The sequence below is a fragment of the Cupressus sempervirens genome, chromosome 9, assembly GCF_028749045.1.
Source record: "Cupressus sempervirens isolate cs-2001-9-10 chromosome 9, ASM2874904v1, whole genome shotgun sequence".
Classification (NCBI taxonomy): Eukaryota; Viridiplantae; Streptophyta; class Pinopsida; order Cupressales; family Cupressaceae; genus Cupressus; species Cupressus sempervirens.
Genome location: NC_143126.1, coordinates 591909133 through 591924807, shown reverse-complemented (window position 1 = coordinate 591924807; position 15675 = coordinate 591909133). Strand labels below are relative to the sequence as shown.

Genomic DNA, 15675 nt, shown 5'->3' with positions numbered 1-15675 from the left:
CTATTATGATAACCAATATTGAAAATATGGAACTGTTTGAGTTTTTCAGTCTAATCAAATATACTAGTGGTCTTGTATAAATTGAAAGAATTACAAATAGAATCAATATCATAGCAATCTGCAGATATATGATAATCGCTGCTCCTGGACTTTGACTAACTATTACAAAGTAATTGGTAAAATACTTGCTTGTTATTAACAAAGACCAAGAGATCAATAGATACAAAAGAATTGAACAATGTTTCCTTAGGAAACAATCATAAAGAATAGAAACATTCTATTCTAGCTAAAAGAAAGCTAACAGAAAACTACAGACTAACTAATATTAATAAACATTCTAATATTTACAATAGATTACAAATAGATAACCATTAACTAATAATAGAAGCTTATCTATTATCGTAATGCCCTCCCTTAATGGTTAATCTATTCACAAAACCAAGTTACCTTCTGAATTTAACAAACATTGTGATATTGCTATCAAGATTTAACTGTGTGATTTTTTGAGTCAAACTCATTGACCCATGTTTCATTTAACAATCATACCAGGACCAAGAGGATTGGTGAGAATGTCTGCAGTCTGATCTGTGGTAGGAACATAGTACAAGTCTATTGTCTCGTCTTCAACCAGTAGTCATATATAGTGACAATGAACATCAACATGCTTGGTTCATTCATGGAAGACTGGACTCCGTGTTAATTTGATAACGCCTTCGTTATCAACAAACAAAGTGGCCGGTCCTGTTGGTGACATTTGCATATTCCCAAGCATCCAACGAAGCCAAACAGCTTCACAACCTGCCTTGGTTGTCCCTCTATATTCAGCCTCTATAGAGGAGAGAGAAACCGCCTGCTACTTCTTACTAGTCCATGTGACGGCACTAGATCCCAAACTAAACACATATCCAAAAATTGACTTTTTATCGTCAACAAAGCCTACTCAATCTAAATCTGTGAACCCATTGAGTTTAGGATTAGAACTTTGAGATTAAAGAAGTCCAAAATCCGTAGTGCCCTTCACATAATGAAGCACACGCTTTGCTGCCATCCAATGATCAGCCTTAGGAGTTGTCACAAAACATGAGATGTAGTTAACTGCGATGCTGATATCAAGCCTAGAAGCAAAGAGGTAGATGAGGCCGCCTACTAGTTGTTGGTATGTAGTATCATCAAAGGGAAGAGAATCAAACTTGGCTGATAACTTGAGACCTTTATCCATGGGTGTAGATTCAGGCTTGCAATCTTAAATACGGAATTTGTCTAATAGAGCCCTGGCATATTTGGACTAAGAGATGAATATACCAAAAGACTGTTGCCAAACCTCAACACCTAGAGAATAGTGCATGAGTCCAAGGTCAATCATATCAAAAGATTGGCATAAACTTTCTTTGATTCCCTGAATCAAAAATGCCGAACTACCAGTGATGATCAAATCATCCACATAAATAACCAAAAGGATGATGTCATTGTCAATAGTCTTGATCTACAAATTTGAGTCCAAAGAACTCCTCTAGAAGCCTTGATCACTAAGGTACTTATCAATTTTAATGTACCATGCCCTAGGGGCTTACTTCAAGTCATACAGAGCTTTCACCAATCTGAGAACTTGATGGTCTTTACCAACAACCTTGAAACCAGGAGGCTGCAACATGTAGACCTCTTCATGGAGATCACCATTCAAGAAAGCACTCTTGATGTCCATCTGATGGACCTTCTAGCCAAACTGCGTTGTCAGGCTAGGACTACTCTAATTGTGCTCATCTTTGTAGTAGGAGCAAAAGTCTCCTCATAATCAATGCCCCGATGCTGAGAAAAGCCCTTTGCACCTAAACGAGCTTTGTACTTATCCAAAGTAACATCAGATTTGTATTTGATCTTGTAAACTCATTTGCAGCCATGGGTTTCTTCCCTGGTGGAAGATCATAAAGGACCTAGGTGTTATTCTTCAGCAGACTCTGGTGTTCAAATGTCATGGCTTGTTCCCTCTCTAGAATTCCTTTAGCCTCAAAATATGTTTGAGGTTCAAATACACTATGAATATTGGCTATGAGAGCAAAGTTAAAATAATCTGTAGGTTTGCTCTTTTTCTGAGTAGTTCTCTTATCAATGAGCTCATCATCACGAAGATCAGCAAGTGTCTTAGCCCACCACTTAGGCTGGAGAGGAGAATGACCAACATTAGTATCAAGAGATGCTCTATGATCAGGTTCCTGATCTAAAGAATCTGGATCAAACTTAGGTGAAGCATCTACAAATCTAGGTGATCCTATAGGATAAGCTGGAGGTGTTTGTACAAAAATCACTGGTATAACTGGAGCCGCAGGAGCTATTGGAGCCCTCCCATCAGGTGAACCTAATGGAAGCCTAACTCCCAAATCATGAGCCTTTGTAGGCTGGTCTACTGGATCAGGAATAGGAGAAATAGGCATGAATGGTCCTCGCTACTCATCAAAGACTGCATCACAACTGTACAGGAGATGAGATGTCTCAGTGTCAATCAAGCAGTAGGCTTTGTGAAAACTACTGCATCCAGCAAGCATAAGTTTCTAACTCTTGGCATCCAACTTGTTGCGTGGCGCATTAGGGATCCAAACAAAAGCAAGGGAGCCAAAAACTTTCAAGTGACTGATTCTAGGCTTGAGACCTCGCCAAGCCTCTTCTGGAGTCTTATCTTTGACCACCACTGTGGGTGACCAATTCAAAAGATAAACTACAGTATTAACTACTTCTGCCCATAACTTCTTCGGAACATGTCTGCGTTCGAGCATGGATCGAGCCATTTTAGTAATTGTTTTGTTCCGACGTTCAACTACATTGTTCTGTTGCAGTGTGTAGGGTGTGGTTAATTGGCGTTTGATGCCATGAGTATCCAAGAAGCTAGAGAATTCATTAGAACAAAATTCCCCCCAATGTTTGACCTAAGAGTAATAATAGATTTTCCAAACTCTTTCAACTAAAGGTTTAAACTTCTGAAATACAGGAAATGCATCTGATTTCTTTTTATGAAAATATACCCCCGTTTTTCTACTAAAATCATCAACAAACAACAAAAAAAACCTGGATCCAAGAACAGAAAGAGTGGCCATAGGGCTGCAGATGTCGGTATGAACAAGCTGAAGTACCTAAGAAGCTCACCATGAATCGCCATTGGTGAAAGGTGTGTGATGTTGCTTCCCAATCTAGCATGCATCACAAACTCTAAGTTGTTGAGTTTGAATGTCTGACAAACCGAGGACAAGCTCTTCCCGAGCAAGCTGAGAGAGATAATGCACATCTAGTGTCCATACCACTACTACTAAAGTGTGTTAACAAAAGACCGCCAAGCAACCATAGCTAAGTCTCGAGAATCACCAGAATCAATAAGCCGGAAAAGACCATGATCCTCAAGACCCACTGCAACAATAGACTAAGTCGCCCTATCATTGATGGTACATGGATGTGAACTGAAGGTGACATCCAACTATGGAGAATGTCACAGCAACTGACTAGCTAAGAGTAGATTTAGTTCCATCCTTGGAATGTAGTACACATTGAGGAAAATAAGATTCCTCCCAACAAACTGAATCTGAATGTTTCCTTTGCCGACAACGATGTACTCTTCTCCGCCACCGAAAATAATATAATCTGAACAAGGCTGGTAGTCAGTGAACCAATCTCTGCAATGGGTGAAATGACAACAAACACCTAAATCAATGTATCAGGCAGATGACTTTACATGATCTACTAGCATTTTAGCCATGAAGGTGTAAAAGGCAAATTTTGTCTGCTCAATGTGCTCTGCATTGTTTGCTTTGGGTTGCGAACCTAATTGCTTAGATTGGGCAGCTAAGCATTTATGACATTCAACCTTCGTGTGACCAAACTTGTGGCAAAAGTTGCATTGAATGTTCTTCTTCCAGGAGCACTGCTGAGACTTGCCTTTATCCTTCTGAAAAGATTTAGCAACAAAGGCTTCCTCTATGAAAGTAGAGCTAGAATTGCTACCGAACTATTGTTTCCACTAATCTTGTTGAAGCAAAAGTGTGCAGAGATCTGTGAACTTCAAATCAACTCCAAAAGACCTGATGTTGAGAGTCTCGACAAAATGATCATAGGACTTGAGTAAACTCCTGAGAGTGATAACCACAATGTCCTCTTCCTCCATCTTGCGGCCAATGGCAAGCAACTGATCATGGATTTCCTAAATTCTATTCAGGTGATTCTGGAGCGATGTTCGCTCATCCATGATAATAGAAAACAAAGTGTTCTTCAAAAAAAAATTGCTATTTTTGTCAGAATTCTCATGAAGATTCTTGAGATGTGCCCATATCTTGGCAACTATCTTGCTTGATGGAATCTGAGAGCACTAATCATCAGCTATGGATAATTTGAGAAGCATCACTACCTCCTGATTGTTCAAATCCCATGTATCCTGATCAATACCAGGCGCAGTTAGACATTGTGTAACACCCAGAACAATCTGATCAGTATTCCAATATTCAATAGTTGCTCTTATCCATTGTTTCCAAGTGTCATAATTCTGACCATTGAATTTTGAATTGCTCTCAAGCAAAATATTAGTCAAAGATGCCATACCACGTTTTTCAATGAAAAATCATGAAAATTTGTGAAGGCACGTACTTCGAAGAAAAAAAGAAGACTCAAAAAATTTGAAAGGGTACCCAAAAAGAACATGTTGTCAATTTTTGGATCCATTGGCTCGTAAATTGAGGCACCCAAAAAATCTAACAACCCTGCTGAGCTCTTGAAAAACCCACCAAAAATTTGTGATCAGAAAAACATTTCGATCCCAAAAATTAGGGTTCAAACATAGTCCTTGCTTGAAAAAAGATTGAAATCAATGGCGAATCTACAACAAAAAACACAGTTTCTAGGCACAAATCTGTTACTAAGGATTTTAAGAAACCCTTGGCGTCACTCCCAGCCCTAGATGTGCAGAAAAAATGGACAAAAATGCACAAAAAACAGTCACATTTTTTCAAAAACGGCAAGAAAAAAATGTGAATATTTTAGGTCAATATTCTCAAACAAACCCTAGTTCGAAGCAAATATTTCAGAAAAATAATTTCAAAAATAGGGTATGATAATTTTAGAAAAGAAATTATGATTTTCGAAAAAATTCAAAGTGGCTCTGATACCAAATTATGAAGTAATTGGCAAAATATTTGCTTGTTATTAACAAAGACCGAGAGGTCAATATATACAAAAGAATTGAACGATGTTTCCTTAGGAAATGATAGTAAAGAATAGAAACATTCTATTCCAGCTAAAAGAAAGCTAAAGAAAGCTAACAAATAACTATAGACTAACTAATATTAGAAACATTCTAATATTTACAATAGATTACAAATAGATAACCATTAACTAATAATAGAAGCTTATCTATTATCGTAATATTAACTATGTATGCTACATCCCAATTTTTAACCTAATTTAAAATATAGCCGTTGAGGTTCACATGAAGTCAGTTGACAGTTAATTTGGTTATAATCCTGTGAAATGGTAAGATGGTTAGTCGTTATAATTTCAAATGAAGATAACAAGCTAGTTGATCATTTATCACGAATTCATGGAATTGAGAAGATGGTTAACCGTTATGATTAATTCTGATTAAATAATTTATTATGATAATATAACTTAACTGCGGGGAATTTCCTTGCAGGAAACACGTCGAAGGGGTGGAAGCATTGTCAAAAAAGAATTAGGCACAGGAGCATCACCATCACTGGGTAGATGGGTTGAGAACCTAGCAATTTGAAACAGGATACATCTGTGGGACCCGCATGAGCTATTTAAATAAATTGAGAAACATAAAAAAATTGAGTTAAAATATAATACATACCTTTAGAGATTGTTTATTAATTTTTATCTTATCATTATAATAAACACTTGCATACGAACACATAAATATAAAAATGAAATGGCACCAATAAATTATAATAATATAATCTAATGATGTCACCTCATCAATATACTTACGTGAACGAATATATAAGAGCATATTATAATTATAAAATAAAGCTTATAAACCTTCAACTTCTCCTTATTTCTTTTCCCTCCTTATTTCTCCTCTTTTCAAATCGAATTAATGTCTAAATTCGATGGGTCATCTTGGAAACCGATGGAAGCCGAGAAGTCTCGGCTAAGTCTTTTAAAGAGCTGAGAGCTGACCAAACTAATCATTCCTTTCTCGTCTGTGACGTCTCTCCATTAAGCCGTGAGACCATTCCCAGCCAAGCTAAAGCAAGTTCAGGTGCTCAAACTATAAACACCATTTAATCCTTATTTTCGTCAAGAGGTCAAGCTGGCACTGAAAGGAGTTGCGCTATAGGAGCATCCGCCAAGGACGAGAGGAGCCACATCCCAACTGATATCCAGTCAAAACGCATGTCATGTTTAAAATGCTTGCATTTCATATTTTATATACCATCATCTCGGAATACTGGACCGACTGCAATCAGCTTTTTACAATGTTAAGTGTATGAAAGAAATCGATCATTGTCTTCCTTACTAGAGTAAAATCATTCATATATCATTAGGACTATGAAGGGAACATTTCATGTAATTCAATTTCATAAATTTATCTTAATTAGGTAATAAACCAAATGCACCAACATATAATCCATCCTACTGGTGGTCTTCTACAAATCCTTGAATTTATTGAAATCTTTGTATATTGTAACATCTTAAAAATTGAACTATAACTGTAAAGAGTGTTGAAACAGTTTTCAACAAACATGCTATCGTAATGATCAAAATACTCATGGATTCATAAACACCGAGGAATTCACTGGCAAGAAGCCATGAAATGGTGAAGAGGTGTATTAATATCATCAGAATGCTAAATCTCATAAACATTGAGGAATTCACCAACAAGAAGCCGTGAAATGGTGAAGAGGTGTATCAATAATATCAAAATGACTATAATCTTCCAAACACCTAGGATTCACCCGGCATAGAGACCATAGAATGGTGAAGAGGTGGAATTTAACCTGCCAGAAACAATAATGTAATTAGATTTGAATAATGAATAATAGCTCATGCTTGATCCTGTTATTGTAATCCCCTGTTGTCAAGTCGAATAGTGTGTTTAAATACCAGGATGCTCAATAAATGACAGATGTTTCAAGTCCAATTCGGGGTAGGGAGGACCTTTCTCATTAGAGATTGTGTGGGGATAAAGTTATGGTCCAAAGTTGGGTGATAAAGCCCCTGACAATGTTTCACCTCTTCCCAAGTTGTCGGATGTACAACAGACAAAGATAAGTTATACATTCAATTGGTTTCCGAAAACAGGTATTTTACTTTTATGATGTATATCCATGACTAAGGTAAGATTAATTGAGTTTTATCATTATTTCAATTACTTCACACTTAGTTGTGAGAGATAGATTTATCAAATGGATTGTTATCTCAGTCTTTTATTTATATGAATATTGAATATGAGCAAATATTTTAATCTTAAGTTATTGCCACAGATTAGAAATCGAAAGGAAAGAAATGATCTAGTGGTAACTAAAGCCATGATTGATACAGTGCTATTTGATGCCCTAAATGATTCAATGGTAATCGATGCCCTAATTAATAACATGGTGTGCGATGCCCTAATTTTTATATAGTGGTATTTAATGATAATTGTCAATTGCATTTGATTTAGTAGTATTGGATGGAAGTCGTTATATGATATTGTTATAGTAGTATTCATGGACTAATCAGGGTGAATGTAGAATCATCCCTACAATGTTTCTCGGTTCAAATTTCGAGGTATGTGGATTTTAATTTCTATAGTAAATTCATTGATGGGGTTTTAAGTTGTTAGTTAAGAAATTTTGTTTAACTATTTTTAAACGGTAAATCTCTTTCACATGAACATGACTGCTATAACTGCCTTCCTATGAAATGAAGTAATAACTGATTTCCTTTGAGTATGTTAGTAATAACTGATTTCCTATGACCAATATAACTACCTTCCAATTTCAGATTCAAAGATGGCTTGCTTCAATGGCCAATTCGAAGTTGACTATTGTTGTCTCTACTAGATTATTCTTCTTGCTTATGTGATGAATATGATTTCATTGTGATCCTTTAGGGGCCGTTTGGTTTCTGGAATATGATTTTAGAATTAGCTTTCGGAATCCTGAATTTGGGATTCTAGAACTTGAAAGCCAGATTACGGTTTTAAGAATTTAATTGGGACCGTTTGGCTCACCAAAAATTCATTACGAGAATACAATTTCCTCTATCTGGTTGCACTCGTGGGAGTTGGTCACAACAAGATGAATTTTATGTTGGTCAAAGATGGCATTGATTAGACTGTTATCGCTGGCTACATGAATGCTCTGCAACTGGACTTTGGCACTTACGAATCTACAAGTTTTGGTAACTTAGTCTACATTTCTCTTTTTCCACGTTAACTGCAAAATGTAGTCACTGACCTCGGATGTGTAAGGTCAGAATTCAGCGTGCTTTATAAGAAGATACACTGTCAATGTTCTTTATAACTATGTATGGTCTCTACCTTAATTGGCCCCCTTGGTAACGATATATGGTCATAGTCGTTTTTCTTGTGCACTGTCTTGTCATCTAATTAGAGTTTAATATCTACAAGCGTGAATGCAAACAGATTCGTTTCAAAGGATATAACATTCAAAAATAGTGCAGGGCCCCAAATAGGGAGGTCGTTGCTCTAGATGTGGATAATGGTCTCTCCATATTTCACAGGTGTGCCATTGTTGGGCAGCAAGACAGACTTTACACTCAAATCCTCGGTCACTTCTTCACTGACTACAAAATTGAAGGCACTCTCAACTTCATCTTTGGCAATGTTATCGTCGTCTTCTGAGCAGAAGACAACACGAGCAAAGGCTGCAAAATTAAAAATTCAAAAGCAAGTCTGGCGGATATCAAATTTTTAAAGTTTTAATTAATATGGAATGCTTGTTTTTGACAAGTTGGAATTAGAATGGGTATTTGAGCAATTCCACCTATTTAGATGGAAGACCAAATCTTGGTTTTGTGGGGTAAATGAGGATACCGAATTCTATTTATTCTCAATTCCCATTCCCATTTTGCAGACCCAAACAGTGGATTAAGAATTTTTTAGAATTTCAAATTCTACTTCCTATCCGAATCCACGATCCAAACGGGCCCTTATGGATGAAGGATTGGCCAAAATACAATCACTATCATAGTGATTTTCTTATGAATCTTGTCCCATATGCCATCAATTAGATATGGCCCATGTGTCATTACTTTCCATGTATCCCTTTTCAAGAGAAACTCTACCAGCATAAATTTGTTCGGAAGTTTGTCCCCCAATTTTTGTCACATCATTTCCTCAACTTTCCGAAGGCAAGCCAAACTCCTCCCCGCTTAATAAACATTTCAACCTCTTTTAATCTTGAGATTGTGCTTTCTACCCTTTTATTATTGAGATAAATTATTAGTGCATTTTGTGGGAGGTATAGCCAAACCTTTGAATGCATGAGTTCTCCAAGGGGATCTCTTTATCCTTCCAAGGTTTGCTCCCTGTCTAATTGGCAATCAATCAAAGACAACATTTTCTTCCAATTTTCTGAGTTGTCTGCTCTTTGCCTCCAATCTTGACAAAATCGTAAATACCCATGTCACAGTTTCCTGTCATTTCAGGCTTAATCCATCCTTAGGCCACTCTATTGGTTGAATTTGCCAATTTGAGGTTCAAGGGTATTGATTATCCCCTTTCTGATTTCTTTGCGAATAGAGAAATCCCTTCATACCAAATTGTTCAAAGATCTTTGAGAATCCCCAAAAATTGTCTTTCCCAATTTCTCTTACAGCCTTTGTAATCTCCTCTGATAATTGATCCATGGTAGTTCCTTTATCTTCCCTAAAGACCCTAAGTTATTCTTCTACCTCACAATTGCCCTAAAAGGTTACTGTTTACCCCGGTTACAGTACCCAATCCTCGATTTTTTGGGTGAATGAATTTTGATCTCGAGACATTTCTCCAGTTTTCAGTTGCCCTTGTTCACAATCCTCCATCAAAAGCTCCTTTTCAGCTTCATCTGCCTATCTTCCTGAATTGACCTGATTTAGCCTTTGCTCCCATCTAAATTGCTCCTATTCATCTAACCCAAAATGCTCTTGCCACTACTGCCTCTCCTACACCTTGCTCTCCATTTTTAATAATCTTAAGAGTTCTATTATTAGTATTAACATACGAGTAATAAATAGGAAGAGTGCGATAATATCAAAGCTTTGGATATCCATCCATCTATTATATACATGAAAAATATGAATGGTGCCACCTATATTTATCTATGGGTGTTGAGTGATGTTAATTTGTATTCTATCTAGCAAATATATTATGCAACAAACTAAATATGAACATGAATGACACATTAAAAAAGTCATGTGTAACCAATTGTCAATGTGGATGAATCATAAAAAACCCAAGTGAATGTGAAACCCGATGTTGATGTGTATAAATCGGCTAGTGTTGATTGCTAAATAAAAGCACTATTTGTGTGAGTTGGATAGTACTGATTACTGGGCAGCTGCTCCTATAGGAGCCAAGCGTTCAATTCACCCATTCATGGGATGCTAGATTTCCACAAGAGTGGTGATGCACTAGGTTAATTAAATTCTTGAGTAGTTCAAGAACAATAAGCCATTTAAATTTTAGAGAAGCTTTTTATTGGTAGTACAACAAATCTTACAGTCCTTGGAGTATCTAATATGCCACAAATAAGTGAAAGAAACAAAGAGAGAGGAAAGGAGCTTTCATAGTCCACAATACTAGCCATTTGTTTTTGGGTCTACATATGGTGCCAATAATATGGGACTAATTCATACTCTTTATAGGACAATAGGAGGCACCTTACTGTGCTACAAACGAGGTGTACATACCCTACCCACGTGACCTCTCTTTCAAGAACACAAGTTCTCCAACACTCAGCCAGGCCAGGCTGTACTCTTTGAAAAACAAGAACAAACTCAACAAGAGCCTTGGTCATGGTATTCATTTGTCCTTGCAGTCCCGAATATGGCTACTATTAACTAAAAAAGATAAGATTTGTCTCAACAAAAGCCTTAGTCATGGTATACACTTACCAAAGATTTGAAGCAAGGAAAGTTTCAAATAAAATAAAATATTTATTTTATTATCTTCACATGCCATGGTCAACAAAACTTTTAATTTTTATCTATGTAACCCGGGGATGTGCCCCTGCCCAAAAAGGCTAATTTCGGAAACAAGGACGTCCCCCTATCCTCCTTTTATAAAAATTCCCAGGAAACATCCCGAAGACTTGGGGACTTCAGGAAAAAGATTTGGGGATGTCTGTACGTCCTAAGAACGGTTGGGGACACCTTGGAAGTCCCCAAGACAGATGATTGTCCCTGATTTATAGAAAATATCAGCACTCATAAAATATTTTTCTTTTATAAAACATTTTTCTTTTTTAATTTTAAAGTGGGCCCCTCCTTCCAACTTCACCCTAGCATGCTTATTACTGTTTGGTAGTTAATTCCTGCTATGTGGGGCCCTTTGATTAGTATTTGACAACATTACGTTAAGAATCATGGAATTAATATTGCAGTTATAGTCACGCTACACACTCAGAATTATATAGCAAACTATTTACAAGGTGATGGAAAAGTCTGAAAAGTGCATTATAGACTTGGAACATGCATCGTTATGTCATTTTCTGGCAGTACATCAGTGCTTGGTTGGTCTTGGATTGATCTAGGTCCTTCGTGGCAGATATGGTGAATATAGGAAGTTGCATCAAGATAACATCTCACTATAACAAACCTATATCATGATCAAAACTGTATAGGACCTTTTTGTATTAATATCAGTCCACTTACAATGAATTGGAAGTGTAGTTTCAAATTAAATAGCAGTAGCGCGTTTCAATTTGGAAGGTGGGTTATTGTTCTTGTTGCTACTGAAAATAAATTATAAATTATGTTCTTGGGTAAATTTCAAATTTTTATGTTATTATTTTAATATTACATGCACATTGACAATAATTCCAAATTATGAATGCATTATAGCATATCGAGCATTGAGTTTGATTATTGAAATATTGTATGTTAAGGTTCTATGATGTTTACATGGCATAGTTTATCCATGTCTTCATATGAATGTAATGTATATATGCAAATTTCCCTATATATTTTATATTTTCCCTATATTTATATAGCCGTCCCCATTTGCCATCCCCTTCCCCAAAATCAGCAAACAATTTTGCCATCCAAGAAACCCGTCCTGCCATCTCCGTCCCGAAAATTCGGGGGAACATAGATTTTTATCCAATGTTTCCCTAAGTTTTCGGGTGCTGGGATGTGCAAGGCAGTTTTGAGAACGACAAAAAAGTTTCTAAATACTGGAGGATAAAAAGCGACAGCAACTTAAACCAACTAAAAGCAGTTAAAACTTCTAAAAAGAAAAGAATGTGCTGAATTTGAAACTGCCATCCTCGCCTTCTGGCTTTTTAGGGAGGTTTGTAATTTTTAGATGTCCTTATAAACTTACCTTGTTTTTTTGGCACTAAGTGAACCAGGGTATTCAGTCTGAAAGAGAGGGGCGTTCCCTTCAAATCCTGGTGCATCAAAGACATCACCCCACTTGAGGGATGGCATTTCGAGGAACAATGAGAATATCTAAAATTTAGAAGGCTAAATAAAAAATCCTGCTGGAAACAAATCACAGATATTTGGAAACTTTAGCAAGCATGGCAATAAAAATATCCTGTGCCTAACTCTGGCAATTGCTTGTAGATCAAATGGTAATTAATGGCTCTCGTTCACAACAAACTGATCACGATCTTTGACTATAGCAAGTGACCCATGACAATGGAACACAACTTTGATTTCAGAAAATCTGAGTTCCAGAAAAGAAAACCATTCGTCCATGTTTCATAATTTCCAATCAAAAAAGTAATGTACTGATAAACATTAGTAACAACTCACAACACTCTGTTTGAAAAGGTTTTCTGAAAAACATGAGAAACAACAACAAAACTTTGTAACTGTTTAAAGTCATTGCTATCCACACCCAAATACAATAAAATATATCTATTGGAATCTGAATTGTAAATCCAAACGAATCCCTGCCATAATGTATCAATTTAGGTGCAACTTCTACATTGTAGAACAGCATCCCCTTCAAGTGATACGAAAAATGATTTTGAACGGAAAAAAATGCAGAGCTACGCCGGTTGGATTACCTATTAAGGCAGTGGTAATACCATTTCAGATAAAAGATACTTACCAGTGTCAAAAACTATAGTATCCCGCAGAAACCTTTTATCAACGAGACCTCCGAACACCACTATCATCGATTTGCCCACCCTCACAGCCGAGTGCCCACTGCAAGCAATAGTCCAATTCGCCTCAAGGAAATCAGATCAAGCACTTGATAAGACCATACGCGTGTGTAATTAAAACTATGAGCCTCACCTGCGAGGTTGAGGAGATGCTCCATTCGACTCTGTTGCATTGTCCTGCACCCATTGCATCCTGGGAATCATCCAGCCCAAAGAGATGATTCTTGATTGTCAGTTTTTTTACTTACTAATTGGAGAGCTTTTTCTGACTTCTGTCTGGAGACCTAATCCAACGGACCAATTTATTCATATTGACCATACCTGTTGAGTTGGATTCTCATGGCTTTTGTTTTGTTTTGTTTTGTTTTGTTTTTCAGCAGTTTACCTCGTTTAAGCTTTTTAGACTGGTTATTAGCTCGTTACAGAGATATTTTCAAGGGGTTCCTCGGCAAATAGTCTTAAAAAAAAAAAACTTACAAAAACAGTATCACATCCGAATATTATTGTGTGTATATATATTTTTTATTTTATTTTTATTTTTATTTTTTTTAAATTAGGTGTCAGTGTTCTCATGCTACTGTTTAACTTATTTTAGTTAGCTCAGTGGTTGCTCAACTTTTTTAAGAAATAATTGTAGAGCTGGCGGCCCCATGAATATATATTTTGGTGCTTATTTTTAAGTAAGAAATTTGAAATCTGAACTAATTATTTGAATAATAGTTTTATAGACAAAAAAAAATAGCAATAAAATGTTTTATAAAAATAGGGAAAAGAGTTTGTGGCACCACATGGCATTTTTGGCAATAAGCAGCCACTGTTTATTTTCAGCCCCTCCTCTTTTCTTCTAGGTTATTTTCAATTGCTAAATAATAGTTGCTCCTCTAAAATAGCTAAAGATTCTAAATTATCTTTTCTAGACAATTTAAATTATCCATGGGAACATAAAATTGCTTAAATTTAAGCACAAAACAAACTTAAGTAGTTGCATGGGAACACAAGGTTAGTTTGAATTCTTCATCCATAAAATTGTCTCATGTGATCAAAAAGTTGTTGCATTCTCAAAGAGGGAATGTGACAAGATGTTGAAGGAGGGAGATTAGAGGATTGTGTGTTTTTGTCTGTCTAAATGTTGTCTCGTGCTATTAGGAATTTGTCATTCTGGGGTTAAACTTTGGTGGAGTTGGAATTGATGTGCAATTTAACTTTGCATGGTAACTAATAGGTAATTAAGTGCCTCATATGATGATATACAAAGGTTTTCTTGGTGATGGTGAAACATGGTATATAGAGCAAAGTTGGAAACAATGTGTGCTTTAATTGAGCTTTGATTATGTTGTGGAGTCATTAGGTAAAGGTGTGGTATTGATTAGTATTGTTCTACAATTATTAGTGTTTTTTTTGTTTGCAGGAATTCCTGCTTCAAAGAAACTTAATTAGTAGGGGATTACTGGTAAAATGTGTATTTTTCATGTTACTAGTTATGGATTATCAGTTGAATGCTAAAACAAATGATTTTGTCATTTGCATTGGTCTTGTTTACTTCTTTTCTTTTTGTTTACTTATGTTTCTGATGCAGTACAAGGCAAGAGAATCTCCAAAGGAGATGTCCAAGCCCCTAGCAGATAACCACATAGTGGAAACACAACAACAATACAACAATAATGCAAGATCTGATACCAAATCACAACTCTATATTCATAAAATAATTGATTACATGCAATATGCCCGACTATAAGGCCTTTTGGGTTAAGGCCAATACAACAACAATTACAATAACAATTCTATAAGAACCCACAAGATCCAACTCACAATCCCAATCTTAGCTAGTCCAAATCCACAACTGGATAAGAACACTAAGAAAAATTTACACTTGTACCCTCAAGTCCACCAAGTTATTCTCTGGTTCTCAAGCCACAATTACTAGCCCTTTAAAGTTCACATCCTCTTCTCCAAGCTGGATCCTCTCCTACTCCATGCTTAAAGACTCCACAAGACCCCCCACTTATACCCAACTAAGCCACAAGTCAACCTAGTTCATTACAAATTAAATTCAAACTCTTGCATTAAATATATGTTGAGCCACAAGTCGATTACAACACAAATTAAATACCCCAAAGTTAGCTACAACATGAATTAAATACCAAAAGTCAGTTCACAAACAACTTGGCACCTATGACAACCAAGACCAGGTCGAGCATCAAAAAGACCAAGCCGAGCATCAACAAAATTCTGAGCACTGCCAAGCTCTTAGTGCATGTCCAGCTCCCAAAGAGTGTTGAGCAACCAACACATGTTGAGCACACAAAGAGAGTTGAGCAACCAACATATGTCGAGCACATAGAGAGTGTCAAGCAACCAA

The 15675-nt window shown here is 36.4% G+C and overlaps 1 protein-coding gene across 4 annotated transcripts in view; it reads right to left on the bottom strand.

Annotated features, from left to right (window-relative positions):
* LOC149540067 (Galactose oxidase/kelch repeat superfamily protein) overlaps positions 1-13783 on the bottom strand; it is a 289836-nt gene extending 276053 nt beyond the window's left edge. For 3 of the 4 annotated variants that reach the window (XR_016356343.1, XM_089801257.1, XM_089801256.1), the window contains exons 1-3: positions 13638-13783; positions 13450-13509; positions 13262-13359 (exon numbers count right to left, since the gene is read on the bottom strand). Coding sequence is in view for 3 of the 4 variants with exons in the window: in XM_089801257.1 (XP_089657383.1) it covers positions 13262-13359; positions 13450-13509; positions 13638-13657 (178 nt within the window). In the remaining variant the exon portion in view is untranslated. Of the gene's footprint in view, positions 1-13261; positions 13360-13449 lie in introns of all 4 variants that reach the window. The other variant, XM_089801258.1, reaches the window with a different exon arrangement.
* Positions 13784-15675: the final 1892 nt, after the last annotated feature.